This window comes from Stegodyphus dumicola, chromosome 4 (genome assembly GCF_044657685.1).
Source record: "Stegodyphus dumicola isolate Sdum_Otavi_A_Nest chromosome 4, ASM4465768v1".
Taxonomy (NCBI): Eukaryota; Metazoa; Arthropoda; class Arachnida; order Araneae; family Eresidae; genus Stegodyphus; species Stegodyphus dumicola.
The window spans coordinates 26973892-26988586 of record NC_140771.1 but is presented as its reverse complement, the minus strand read 5'-3'; the positions used below and the strand labels follow the sequence as shown (position 1 = coordinate 26988586).

Genomic DNA, 14695 nt, shown 5'->3' with positions numbered 1-14695 from the left:
AAAAAAAAAAAAAAAAAAAAAAAAAAGGTGGGATGCTTTCTGCTGGCACCCTTCTTTTCCAAACTGTTAGGGATTGGGCTGTTGATGTTTTACTGTGCTGTGGGACCTAGAAGCATTCAAAGACCTTATTTTTCCATTATGGCTGTTGTGAGTTTATTGTATGTTGAAATGTTTCTTGTAAATACAAATATATTTTCCTATAATTACTGAGTTTCTTGAGTCTGGTTGGATTGAGTAGTTGAGTGGTCTCTTTGGTTTTCCTGGTTGAAATTCTGAAACCTTCAGCTTTGATTTGATAACATTCAAATTTGACTTTTCATCCTTTTCCTGATTAGTCTACATTTTGATCAAGCTTGTGAAACTGTTTTATTGTGCAAGAGATGGTCTGATTTGGTACCTTCAGCAGACAAATTATTTCAGATTGCCTTTTTCATTGTGAATGCATATCCAGAATAGTAGTTTGCTTATTAATATGATAAATAAATGAAAAATTTTAATGAATTATTAGTAACACAAAACATTTTATACTTGGCACAAAGAGATTTAAAATGTTTGTGATAGATGTATGGTTCATTCTTCAATACTTCATTTAAATTATGTTTTGTCATCTTTTAATGTACCGGAGCAGATTTTCAGATTTATCGAGAGAAATTTACTAATTTTACGAAATTTCTTGTCATGAACTATGACACAGAAGTAAGTTGAGATATTAGGAAGGCTATTATTTAATACAGATTAAATTGTATTGTATTAGTGTTTTATTTAACAAGAAACTATGAATTACAGGGTTACTATATGTAGTATTGCAGAGATCATTATGTTTGTAGTAAAAGGAACATGAAAAATTTGCTCTGGGATTTGAACTATGGACCTTCTGATTACTGGTCAGATGTGCTTCTCAATTACAGCTATGAAGGCGTGCAGTATTGAGGAAGAAGATACTTTACACTCTCCTCCACTTAAAGAGCAGTTGCAGTGAGGGGACCCAGTTAGCAAATACTGGCAGTAGTAAATTATCATCCACTGTCTTTTAGTTTTGATGCCAGTGTAGAGACCATTAGGTGTGTCGAAAACTGGAAACATAAAAAACGTCCCATGTCCTTGCCACAATTCAAATTCTGGACTTTCTCTAAATGTGGTTTCCAGTTATATTAATGGTATATGGTGAGGAGGGAGACAATACCTTACGATATAAAGTATATTAAAATTATGTAACTTCATATTTCTATTCCTTTCAGAGGCAACATTAAAGGAAATGAACTTCAATCTGGTGAGGTGATTTGTGACTACTTACAGCCATTTCCTATGAGAGGTACTGGTTATCACAGATTGGTGTTTGTATTATATAAGCAAGATAAAACAATTGACTACTCTTCTTTAAAGAAAACAACACCTTGGTACGTAACTGCATATCTGAATTAATCATTGTGAACATTGTTCTTGCACTTTTACATTTTGCTTTATATGCAAACATTATGTTCCAACTAGTAGCTATATCTGTGTTTATGTAAATTCTTCCTTCCTGCTTTTTTATTAGCAGTGTTCAATATATATTTTTTTTTAATATTGGGGAACTAAATTGTGTTACAGGCATTTAAGTTATTGTATGTATGACATAAGCGACATGCAGTTTTCACTATAATAACACTTTTGTAATTATTAAATTTTTACATTCATTCATTGTATCTAAATGCAAGAATGCCATTTTAAAATATTACAGTTTCAGTATCATAGTTTGTATTTAAGACTTCGAAAAAAATATATCAAAGATCTTTAAATTTTAGTAAAAGTTGTAAACATTTATATCACAATAGCATCACCTACTCCTCTTAAATTATAACATTGCTTATAGGACATCCTGTTTATATGTCATATATTTATTTAAAGCTCTATGTAAACAATACAGAATTTCATGCATTAAATTTTCATTTTGAAGTACAAATGTCCTTATTGTTGTATGTGATTTTTTGATTAAAAAATATAAAATAGGTATTGGGTACTTAAGTATTATTGCAACCATGTTAGTAGGATTCACCAAATTTTTAGAATGAGCCAAACTCTGACAACCATGTACATAAACATTCTTTAGAAAACCATGATCATAACAGTCCTTCAGTCAAATAACGTCGCATTTTCGTATACATTCTTTTTTGCTGGATTCCAAAGTTCCAATGGTTTTTATAGACAAATCGTTTGTTTGCATTCCACTTGGTGTTCTCTCCTAACACACTTAGAGTGAATTATTGTTATGTCCGAAAAGAACTGCAAAGTCTTAGGAAGTTTTTGGCCACACCTTTATAGGAAATCAGGATGTGAACATTAACTTTGCATTTCATGCTTACAAATTAACCATCACTTGTAGCAACATAACTTAAAGTAAAAGTCAAATTAAAGTTTAAACTAAGCCTAGTAGTCAATGACTACACAACTGATTTGACGTGAAGTTGACTCAAAACTTTTGACCAGGGTAAATTTAAATATTGGCAGCTATAATGCGACGGCAAAGAATTGCAGTCTTATCAGAGCTACCCAAAACCTAGTTAACTTGGGCTCAAGAGACTAAAACATGCTCTGTCTTAAAATCAAAAAATCTCAGCTTAAATACTCTCAAACTAATTTGCATTTTGGTAGAGAAATGGAAAAAAGAAGTGATATTAAAGGCTGAAATTATAAATAACTGGTTAAAATAAAAAAATAACCGTACAAAATATCGCCTGTGAAATTTGCCAGCAATGAAAAACATTGCAGTAAAAGTTCAGCTGGAATACATTTTGTGGCAAAATTTCTAAAGTCAACAATGATAATGAGTTTGGTTAGGTACCCAGTGCACAGTTTGTGCAATTGTCAGATTTTTTTTTTAGCAAAAACAGATCACTGTGTATATGAGAAGAACAATACTAAAATCATAGAGAAGTACTTTGCTAAAAATTTAAGTACTTTATTTTTTAATATATCATATAATCTTTATTCAATAATTAAAAATTTTTTTTTTAAATGTTTATTCTTTTGATATCTTGACAGTGTTTGTCTGTTTACAATAAATATAGATTGTTTGGGTATTAAAAAAAACTATCAAAAATCCCCAACTTACATCTGATAAATAATGCGTACATTTTCATATGTAAAAAGCTGCCAGACTGCAGCACAGTGTTATCATTAATACATAAGTACCAGGTAATGTTTTAAGATTTTGCATTTTTGTTTGTTTCTAGCCAAGTCATTGCATAATTTTTAAACATTATAATATATCCTAAATATGTAATATTTATCTTCATTTTGCTTTCTTATCTCCTATTTAAAAATCTTATTGATCTGTACATATAAAACTTATAAAAGATCAATTTATTGTTTCGCTTTTAAGTTTTCTGAAACTTTGTCTTCCTTTAGTTTAAGTCTCAAAGAACGAACGTTTAAGACATTCAATTTTTACAAGGACTATCAAGATGTTTTAACACCTGCAGGATTAGCTTTTTTTCAGTGTACTTGGGATGAAACACTTACTGATTTTTTCCATAATGTTTTAAGTAAGTAATCTTACGTGATATGAAATTTTCCTCTGAAGTGTATTTATGCCTATAATTTTGAATGTAATGGTAGATGTCTGACACATTTCAATAAGTAAAAATTTATATGCGGCATAGTGCAAAAATTCTCTGGTCACATTTTCATAGTGACTTCTTTTGATAAAGAGACATCCATATCACCATTTGCATTTACTTCTGTTTCTTACCTTTTTCTATTACTTTATGTATGCTTATTTAGCTGATCAGTTTTGCAAGTATTTAATATTGATGAACAGAAGTAAGTATAATTTAAAGAATTTACTGTAAATGAAAGCAGAAATTGTATTGCTTTTTTAGATTTAGGTATCTTTCTTAAAGTAAAAATTTGCCAAAAAAGTGTGATGATGCAGTATAAGGACCCGCGAGCAGAAATCCAATTTTTGAATTAATTGGTTTGAGAATACTAACTTAACCTTTGTGACCTTATTATGGTTCATTTAGAGTTCATGTTTTTAAAAGGATGTCTGCCAAATAATGTAAGAACTTAGTATGTCACACAAATGACAGCTCATTAGCTATCTAAAATTTTTTAACCTATACATGTCAAGCCTATTAATACAGATTATACAGCATAAATGCAATGTATCGAATCTTACCTAATAAAAATTGTGATTGATTATTAATATATAATGAGATGTTACTTTCTTTTACAGATAGTTTCTTTGTATTTTGAATGACTTTAAGAATAGACATAGCAGTTTTTAAATGAGGAATTTTTCCAACGCCCTTCAGTTTTTTCCTGTATTCATTGTTCTTCTATGAAATATTTCCTAGACGTAATAAAATGTATTATCTGTTATCCTTCATTGGAATAAAAAAGGAAAACCGTAAATCTTTAGTGACAGCTATTATTCTTCAAGGTTATCAACATAATTCATGGTTGTAGTTTAGTATAGTTGTGGTGAAAATAACTGAATTATCTCCTCTTTTTATATTTCAGCATATGAATGTTTTTCATAACTTAGTTGATGAACCATCAGTACACACTTTAACAGGTACAAAGAAACAAACTTTTCCTTTCCCTTGATGACTATTATGTGATGGGAATTTTTTAAAGATAGAGATTTAGTGTTTGATTACTGTATTGAGTTATCAGTAAGAAGCATGTGGAATTATTATGTTGCAAAGGTTACGTGATATATTTTTTTAATATATGCGACTTCTTTAAATAAGAGTGATGTTTATATGTTTTATATTTGCAGATATGAGAGAGCCTGTATTTGAGTATATGGAGCCACCTCTTTATATAAAACCTCAAGAGCATTATCCGCACTTACAGCCATTTAATTTGTAAGTATACAGTTTTGTTTTTGGCATATGTTTATTTGCGGGAACATCTAATTATGAGTGAGACAGTTATACGTAAATTATCATTTATATATAATTATTGCACATAGTATTGTATGTAAATAATAGTTTACATATAAAATTTTATTCTGTATATAAGCCAATACTTTTCAGTAATTTTTTTTTTTTCCCCTGAAATTTAGAGGTTAGCTTATATATTAGTTCAACATTATTTACAAATAGTTTAGTCACAAAACTATAGTAGCTTAACCACTTGGACGTAATATAAAATCTGAAGGCTTTCACATTTTTTTTTTTTAACAATTCTCACACCATGTTTAGTACAAAGACCATTCTTCAGATGATAAGGTGGACAGGGCTGTGCCCACTTTTAAGTACTCCTATTTTCCTGTTTTTCAAGTGGGAGTTGATAGTAAATTTGGCATTCACTTTCAGTTCATCTAATGAGTTAAGTTTAGATAGCCATTTATTTACACTTTTGGCAATATGTGTAGTGTGTGTTTGTATATATATATATGTAATATATTGAGGAGCAGAAATTTTGATTTCGTAGAGATGTTGAACCATGATGACTAAAAAATTTGAGGCGCAGCAGACAGACTACAGTATAGCTAGGCCAAAGAGTAGAAAGCAAGTATGTTATTTTCAGGATGAAATTTCAAGTCAGACTGAGTTAGTTTTGGTTCTCAAAGCATTTTGATTGGATAATTAATATTGCTGTAAAATTATTATTGGCTGTTTGAGTTTTAGTTCAATTTACATCACTAGAATTACGTAAGAATCATATGACATATTTTTCTCGAAATGACACAGTGCAAATAGAAGATGCTATTTTTAGAATAGATAAGGGAAATTAATTTACGCTGCTAATTAAATCTTTTATATACTCTATATTTTTCTTACATATATATATATATATATATATATGGAGAGAGAGGAAAAAAGTAAGAAATTTAGAACCTAAAGCACAAATACATGAAAAAATAAAATTAAAACCAGTAAAATCCCAAATTTTCCCAATAGAAAACATCAACTAATTGTTTTCAAACCAGCAATTTTCTGAAAACAGTAGAAAAATTCAAAAATAGGAAGAGGAATTCCTAAAAGTGGATCAATGATTATGAAATTATAGAGTGATTTTAAATTTGGTACTTTCAATTTTAATAGAATTTTTGGCGCAAAATCTGATCTTTCAGCTTATATTTGGAAATAAATGGTAATTATAATTTACGCTGAATTGTCAGTTAAACTCTTTTCATTCTCATTAACCTTTTTATCAGTTTCTTCACAGTTGGTAGCAATATTTCATGGTTTTAAAACCATATGCCAAATTTCATGATCTGTTTAATTATTGCTGATTTGGGCATAATCATCAGAATGAAAAACATCTTTTCTATCTTCATTTACTATCACTTCATATTTCTTCACAGTTTCAATTACTTGAACAATTTCACCTTCTGTAGTAGGCATGACCAAATTATACTTTAACTGCTGCTCATGAGCTACTTGCAGCCCTTTGCCCTTTGAAACATGACTTGTTTGCAATAAATGGTAGTTTAATTTTCGAAATATGAGTGAAATGTGAAATAGAAGTTGTGCAAAAACATGTTTTTTTTATTAACTGCTAATTTAATTTCTTAAATTTTATTAAGAAAGTAATAATTTAATTTCTTAAATAGTATTAAGAAAGTAATAATTTAGTTTCTTAAATTGTATTAAGAATGTAATAATTTAATTCATTTCAAACTCTACACCATAAACGTGTCTTCAAAGTAACAAATAAAATAACAAATAATTCCATTTCTGGCAATCATTGTTCCAGCCATGTTTCTTTTTGACCAGATAATGGCTATCAGAGTAGTACATAATGTACAAATATGAAGTTAATCTAAAAAGTAATGCTCTCTAATGTTTTTTCTCTCGGGCTAATTCAATTTCAGGTTGTTTCTGTGTGATCTTCATTCCTTCTCTGTGATCGTTTTCTTCACAGAAGTTGCAATCCTTTGGAATTTCCATGGAAAATTTGCTGTTCATTGTAGAGTAATACTTTTTTTTTTTTTTTTTTACTTAATTGTAGAGTAACACTTTTTAACCCTTGAATGGCTTGAGTAACTGCTGAAGAAACCTCTTTTACCCTACAGTCTACACAGAACTCTTTCAGTTTAAGGAAGAATTTTAAATCCAAGGACTTTATGGTTGGTGAGGTGAATCTTCCTGATTGTACTTTAGTAGGAGACTTGTCTGAATTTTCTCAGGGTGTCCTTATTCCCCACCCCTAAGCAAGTCAGGCATATTTTATAAAATTCCTTCACAATTCTCACAATTATTCAGAGTAATATCCTGCAATGAATACTTTTCCTACATGAAAATCTTATCTTTCATAATAATTCCATGGTAATCTTAAGCAGAGATCATAATTTATATTTGGGATCTCTGTTAAGAGAATCAGTGGATTGACAGCAATTTCGATTATGGTCAAGATTTTCAATTGCGATTTTATCAGTTGCTGTAATTCGAGGTAGAAATCTTCACTTCATCGTCAAATCTTCATATGAGTTATGTTACCTCAAGCAATGGGGTATTAAGTAAACACAAACATCTTAACTTTACAAAGTTTCAGTCAAAATACAGCATACTTATTCTGGTGAAATCACTTTAGCTTGTGATATTTTCTTACATATTATTTGATGAACTTCTTTCTTTCTAGCTCGATACAAATATCGCACTAGTTTAGAGCTGGCGTTAGGCGTTTTGCACTTGCTAAACTTTTTCTCCCCTTCTTTATTTTCAATCATCAAGTATCTCTGACACATCTTTCACGGAAGCTTAAGTAGCCCAATGAAAAGTATTTTGATCCACAAATTTCATGCAATAATGTGAAATTTTGTTGGAGTCCAGCCCATAAAGGTTTAATTTTTAAGTCTGATGTTTCGATTTCTAAAGTCACAGTATTCTCATATTCCTACAGACTCCATTTCAGATTTATTTTCTGTACATAGGTTGTTTAACTGTTAGGTTGACAATAAAATAGAAAAGTATTGATTTTAAACTTTCTTTTGAGTTTACTTAGAAACAGGGTTCGTACGGTCCTTAAAAGTCCTTAATTTTTTCAAAAATGATTTTTGGTCCTTAAAAGTCCTTAATTTTGCTCATTTGACATCTCTTATCATTTCTAATGATTGCCATTCTAAGTGCGAATTACGATTTCTCATTTAATATGGAATTAAAATTACACGGCTCTTAACCAATCTGTTGGCGGATTTGCGTTGCAAATGATTAAAAAAAACAATTAGCTACCCAAACGAAAGTATCGGTGTCTGATTGGCTATTCACCCAATCTTTCGAAACAGGTGTTATCCATAAATTTAGGCAGATTGTGACGAAAGCGTGAAGCCAGAAGTTCTTTAAGAGGCGAAAGTGATGATGAAGGTGCTCGAGAAAAAAAGGGGGGGGGATTCTGAAAATATTTGCCAAAATTAGAGCAATTCCAACCTGGAAGCCCACAACCCTTCCGACGCCAATAGGAACGAGATGCCTGGAAAGTGCATTTTCAATAAACTTTGGCTTCATCAAGCTGACTACAAAGACTGGATATTGATGGATGGCAATTCTTAAATGTGGTCTTTGTCTGAAACAAATTGAAATTTCTAGAATGGAAGAGTCAGCGCTCAAAATTCCCATGAAAATTAAGTTTCGTTTTATCATTTCAATTTGTTTTTACATGGTTTTGCTTAGCTTAATTTCTGTGTTTGTTTCAATTAAGCCATAAATTAATTTTTTATCACCTTCTATGGAGTTTATTCTCTTTTGCACATATAGTAATATGTATGGGATATCGGGATTATGAGTTTATTTCTGCAGAGAGTCTGTTATCGATTTTGCGGGAAATCTGTTGGCTCCATTTCGATTTTAGGTCGCCAAGGGCAAATTCGGTAACGCTAGCCGAGAAAAAGTGAGGTTCGGAAATACGTTTTGAAGCTTCAGTAGACAATTAAGTATTTGGTTTAAACCTATGTTGTTGATAGTTACGCATAATTTTTGCTAATGGCGATACAATTATTAGTTGAAAATAACTAACTAATTAAAAATTTTTAAATATTTTTAAAGCTGAAAACAACTAATTGAAACTAATTTTCCTGAATTAACTAGACGCAAAATTAACTTTCATGAATTAGTAAAGTTATTGGGTATTTACACAGTACAAATTTTAGCGCATTAAACTTAAATCTGTAATCAGATAATACTCTGTTATTTGGCGTCACTGCATGATTCATCACTCAAGTTGTCATCCGTTGATAAACATGCGTTGATGAAAGCAAAATACAATAAATAATGATTCGCGATTTCGGCATCAAGGATATAAAATATTAGTTGGTGTAAAATAAACAAATGTTTCGGTTTGAGATTATGCCAAAGAGATACGCAGCTATGGAGTCAAGTTACTAATCACAAATTTATGGTAAAATAATTATTTCTTCAATAATGAGATATTTTATTTAGCGCCAAACTGAGATTAAGAATCGGGATTTCCGACATGTTTTTTTTATGATGAGGAAAAAATCTAATACGCGTGTGTAAAGCATATCCCTTCCCTTCAAAAAAGCCCTAAAAAATTGGTTGGTGGTGGCTTTGAGGTCCGGATTTTAGATCATTCCAGATACATCTTTCAAAATATAACTTACCAGTATGGATTCACTCTTTTAAAATAATTCTACTTTAATTAAACTTAGGAGATAATATAATCAATTAATCAATATTGTTTAGGAAATAAATTATATATATATATATATATATATATATATATATATATATATATAGTAAAAAATGTATATTTTCACTATTCAAGTATTCACTGTGACAAGTATTCTTATCTTGTCACATGAACAGGCCTCTGTGGAAAGGGGCTTCTCTGTAAATAAAGCAATTGAAATTGAAAATTTAAGTGACTCATCATACATTTTTCAACGCACAGTATTTGATTGCATAAAATTTTCTGGAGGTGTTCTTAATATCGAAATTAATAAAGAAATGAGATCAGCAGCAGCTTCTGCAAGAAGTGGAGTTCGTTATTTAGAAGTTCAGTATTTAGAAGAATGTTCAGTATTTAGAAGAACAAAAATCTTTAACTAAATCTGAAACTTCAAAAAGGAAAAGAAATATTATTGAGGAAGAAATTGATTATATGAAGCAGAAGAAAAAATTTCTTCAAAGGGACATTAAAGATATTAATGAAGAAGTAGATGCTTTAGCAGATGAAGCTGAGACCAGCAGGAACATTGATTTGTTTATCAAAGCAAATGAACTTAGAAGAATAGTTAAAGAAAAGGAAATAGACATAAATAAATTAGATGTTAAAATAGCTGAAGAGATTTCAGATTTAAAAAAAGCACAAATGTTTTGTATCTTTTATTGTACAGTTTATTATTCTAGTATCTTTCAAAAAACCAAGGAAATAAATTGTATGTTTACAAATCAGTTATTTTAATCTGCAAAATATTCTTACATTGTGATTATAATAGTAGTTGAATGTGTTTAAATAAATATCTAATAAGTTAAATAATAATCATGTAAATCTCTAAAATAGGGACTGTTATTAGTGTAAAATACACTTATACATGTTTTTCAAGACATTATGTTCCTAATTTAATGTTATCTACTTCATAACTTGTAGGGAGTTAGTTTAATTTTTCAAAATTGTTTTATGGTAAGTATTAAATTGAATTTAATAATTGTGCATAATACACACTTCTGTTAGTTTCTTAAAGTGAAATTACAAGCATGAAGTCGGTTGTATGGATAATTGCTTTATTCCATTCATTTTTTTGTTTGCTGATAGGTCCTTAAATTTTTCTTTGATGGTCCTTAAAAGTCCTTAATTTTCATGTAAGGAAATGTGTACGAACTCTGTAGAAATTTAAGACGGTAAGCTGTGTGACAGCCATCATGGATCCAATATTTAACAGTTAAAATAAAGTGTATCCATTACACCTATTTGGTAAAAAAATCAGGAGCTAAACTATTGTTTAGATGTGTACTGCATCACAAAAGGCCTCCACATTGAACATCTGTGTGTGTCCATAGAAATCTGGAGAGTTATACATTCATGTTATATCTGCATTTGTGAAGTTAATTCATTATGGTAGTCATAGCTAGTTTTCTTTCTGTATCATTAGTTTTGATTTAGCTTGTATTTGAAAAACAGCTGAAAATTCAGCATAGCTGAAGAGTTCAACTGGTAGCAGTTGGAATATGTGCTTAATGAAGCTTGTATATAACCCAGCATAAAATGCTAGATTTATCAACAATAGGTTAGCTGTATCCAGAATTATCAGAATGATTCAAGATATAGAATCGAAAAATTTAACGATGCACAGTATACTGATTACTAAAAATTTCTGGCAGATTTTGCTGGATGCTATACTGAAATAATGCAGCACTCAGAGCTTTTATGAGTGATACTGATGATTCAGATATAATTCTACATTGGGCATTAGTAAAACTAGTTACTACCAAAGATTTGGGTTAAAATATTTGATGATTTCTTAGATTAGGTTTGAATAATTGAAAACGCCCAAAGATTCGATGTTTAGAATTCAAAAGCTTTCTGAAAATTCTATAGATCTGAGGATTGGAATGTATGAAGCTCAGGTAAAATAAAATGTAACGTATAGTCCATTTCTTCTCTATCGAATTAATTCAATTGCTTAAAAGTTAGATTTGATCTGAGTATGTTGTTCCCAGTATGTTGGTTAATTGCGTGAAAAAACAAATTCTTATGCAAAAGCCTAAAAAGTTAATAGCTTTTTTTAAAATAATTTTTCTCTTTCAAACAATAGTTCCTCTGCAATGTGCATTGACTCATATCGCTTAATTTATTATTTCCAAAAAAGACTGCTTATGGATTAAAAAAAAGCTTATTTAATATGTTTTAAAATAATTATTTATAATTCATGCATAAAAATTTTTCATGTAATTGTTGACGAATGCATATGCTTCCGATTTCAGCTTACTTTTATGTACTGAAACCACACAACAATAGTTATTATATAATTAAGGGATAAAAAAAATCAGAAGGAAATATTGTATCATCTGGAAAAATCTGCAGTTTTATTTATGATAAATATGAATGAAGTAATGCGAAAAATATAAGTAAATTTCATTGAAACATATAAGCACTATTTTGTTCCATCACTTTTTGTCATCTCTCTGGCAGATAGAAAATTTCTTTTATAAAAAAAGTTGTTAGTCTTCTATTTGCAAAGAAGTTATCGAGGGACTGTTTGATGCTGTTTAGAAAAGTGAACTTCAGACTGTTCAGGGAATTTTAAAGTGACCTGAAGAGATGAAATTCCAACAGAGCAAGGTCTGGTGAATATGAGAGGTGACACAATAAACTTTTGCCTGACATTTTGCCCCTGGAGTCTGTCTGTGGTCCAAAAAATTATAAATAATATCTGTATTTTGTATTCATTAAACCTACACCAAAACAAAATTTCTATTATTTATTAACTTATGTTTAACATCTGTGAATAGGGTAGCCAAGCATCATAGCAACTTACATACCACATGTTCTTCAAACGATCATGTAGTGTACTTTTTGAAATATTTAGAATACTTATTAGAATGTCTGATAGTTTCTCAACTGTATAACATGGATTTTCAGCAAAAGCTTCTTTTTTACACTGGACGTTCATCCAGAATGGAATTCTTCGAAGCTGAAATTTTTATACTTAAAACTTCTCAAACTGCCTTCAAAATGTGTCACAGAAACCACATTTCCTATATGTTGCACGTAATTTACAAGTAGTCCAGCTGGCATTTTTTCTTTTTTAAAATAAAAGAGTGTAACATGATGAAAATTAATTTCTGGATTTTTAATTCTTAGCACTGCATTGGGAGCGGGAATACACAACACTGCATGCAAAAATTAAGCAACATGAGCTGAAAAGACTATATTCAAATAACTGCTTCAATCAAGATAACTGCTTATCAGCAGTAACAAAATAATTAGAAGAAAATGTGGTATTATTTGTAAAACCACAAAACTTAAATTTCACATTAAAACCACATTCAAAATCTGAGTTTAAAATAATGTTGTTTTACCTAATTTTAAAAATCCCACTTCCTGAAGCTCAAATTGCACCAACACTGTTTTCTTTCGCCAAGACTGCTATGAAAGGCAGATATTTTTCCTCATTGCAGATCCTCCTGCACTTCCATTTTAATTCTTTTTGGCCTAATAGAAAATTCAAAGTTTAATTTTAATATGATAGCTGTAATAATAATAAGCTACAGAAAGTAATAAACTAGATCAAATTAAAAAGTTAAGGGAGAGCACAGTTTGTTATATTAACAAAAGTTAAGTTACTTGGAATCTAATTTTTCCTTCCATCCTTGTTGCTGTGCCAGCAAAAGAAAACCAGTGTGAACAACAAACACCCTGCTACAAGCAAATGTGTCTTGGGGCTTCATTTATTGCTTAGGTTAGATAAAAAAAAAATTTAACCTCCCTGAACATGGTCGTGGCTAACATCAGTGTATTGTCATTGGCCACAGTGCAATTCCTTAGTCAGCAGCTGTTTGAAAGTGACATATAGAAATCACTGTTAGTTGATAGAAAAAATTAGGGCATATCTGCTTCTTTTCTTTTTCGTTTTGGTATTCTAGTCTCCATTTCTAGGTTATGTTTTGAAAAAAAAAAAAAAAAAAAAAATACTGGTGGTTCAAAGGTCCATGTATTGATTGACCATTGGACTCTTTATTGTATACATATATTTGGTGCTGTAAAATTTAAAAAGGCAGTTGATTTCATATGTAAGAAGTGAAAAGAAGGTTCAGTATCAGACAATAAAAGTAGGACTGATATTAAAATGGGATTCTGTTTTGAGAGTCAGTGATTCATCATTATCTCATTATCATGCATGTAATGATAGAGAAAATTAAGGGGGAAAATGTGTGAGAACAGCAAATATTGCAGTATTGCAAAATGTGTGAGAACAGCAAATATTGCAGTATTTTAATAATTACAGTATTGCAAAAGAGAAGTAACCTTCTTTTCTCTGCATATTGCTTGCTATGTAATTTTGTAAAATTTATTTTATTGTCATAACGGTGGTAGAAGGTTAAAAAAAATCAACAGAAAAATATTTCATATCATTTGTGAAATAGTGGAATAGTTAATAGGTCTAATTATTCTATACAAATAATCTGCATGAGCTTAAATCGTGTATCTAAATCTATTTAAACAAGTGATTTAATATCTGAATTGATGATAAAAGTGATAACTTTTGTTTTCTTGTAGGTATCTAGACCGCTACAGAGACCCCAAAGAAATAAAAAAAGAGGTGCTTCTAAAGCGTCTGAAAAGTATCCATCCTTTCAAAGAAGAGACTGTGCCGAAATACCCCTGTCTTCACAAGCCTGATGATTATAAATTCTCATGGCAAAGACAGGATAAATTAAAAGAAAGACTTCGACTAGGAAAATACAGAGATCTCAGACCACATTCTGTATATCCCCAAGAAGATAATCGATTTCCTTATTGGACAAAAGCTTAATTTCTAAAATTTATAGTGTAATAAATTAATTGTAATTTTAGTTGCAGTTGTGTTCCCTATAAACTCAACCAAACAGCTACTTTTGGAACGCGAAAAACTGTATTTCCAGAGCATTTATCAGCTAGATTTATATAATTACTCGTTTTTATGACTGTCCATTTATTAGGCTTTTAACTAGATTGTTAAAAAACTAAGAAGGCAAAATATTTTAATTATGATAAATAGTTAAAAAGTTCTCATAATGGAACATAAAACAATTCCAGATAA

General features: G+C 30.1%; 1 protein-coding gene across 1 annotated transcript in view; it reads left to right on the top strand.

Annotated features, from left to right (window-relative positions):
• Nucleotides 1–14468, top strand: part of mRpL38 (mitochondrial ribosomal protein L38) — a 35267-nt gene extending 20799 nt beyond the window's left edge. The window contains exons 5-8 of the mRNA XM_035356584.2: nt 1239–1397; nt 3388–3524; nt 4766–4853; nt 14173–14468. Of these exons, the coding sequence (XP_035212475.1) occupies nt 1239–1397; nt 3388–3524; nt 4766–4853; nt 14173–14428 (640 nt within the window). The 3' untranslated portion in view covers nt 14429–14468. The remainder of the gene's footprint in view (nt 1–1238; nt 1398–3387; nt 3525–4765; nt 4854–14172) is intronic.
• Nucleotides 14469–14695: the final 227 nt, after the last annotated feature.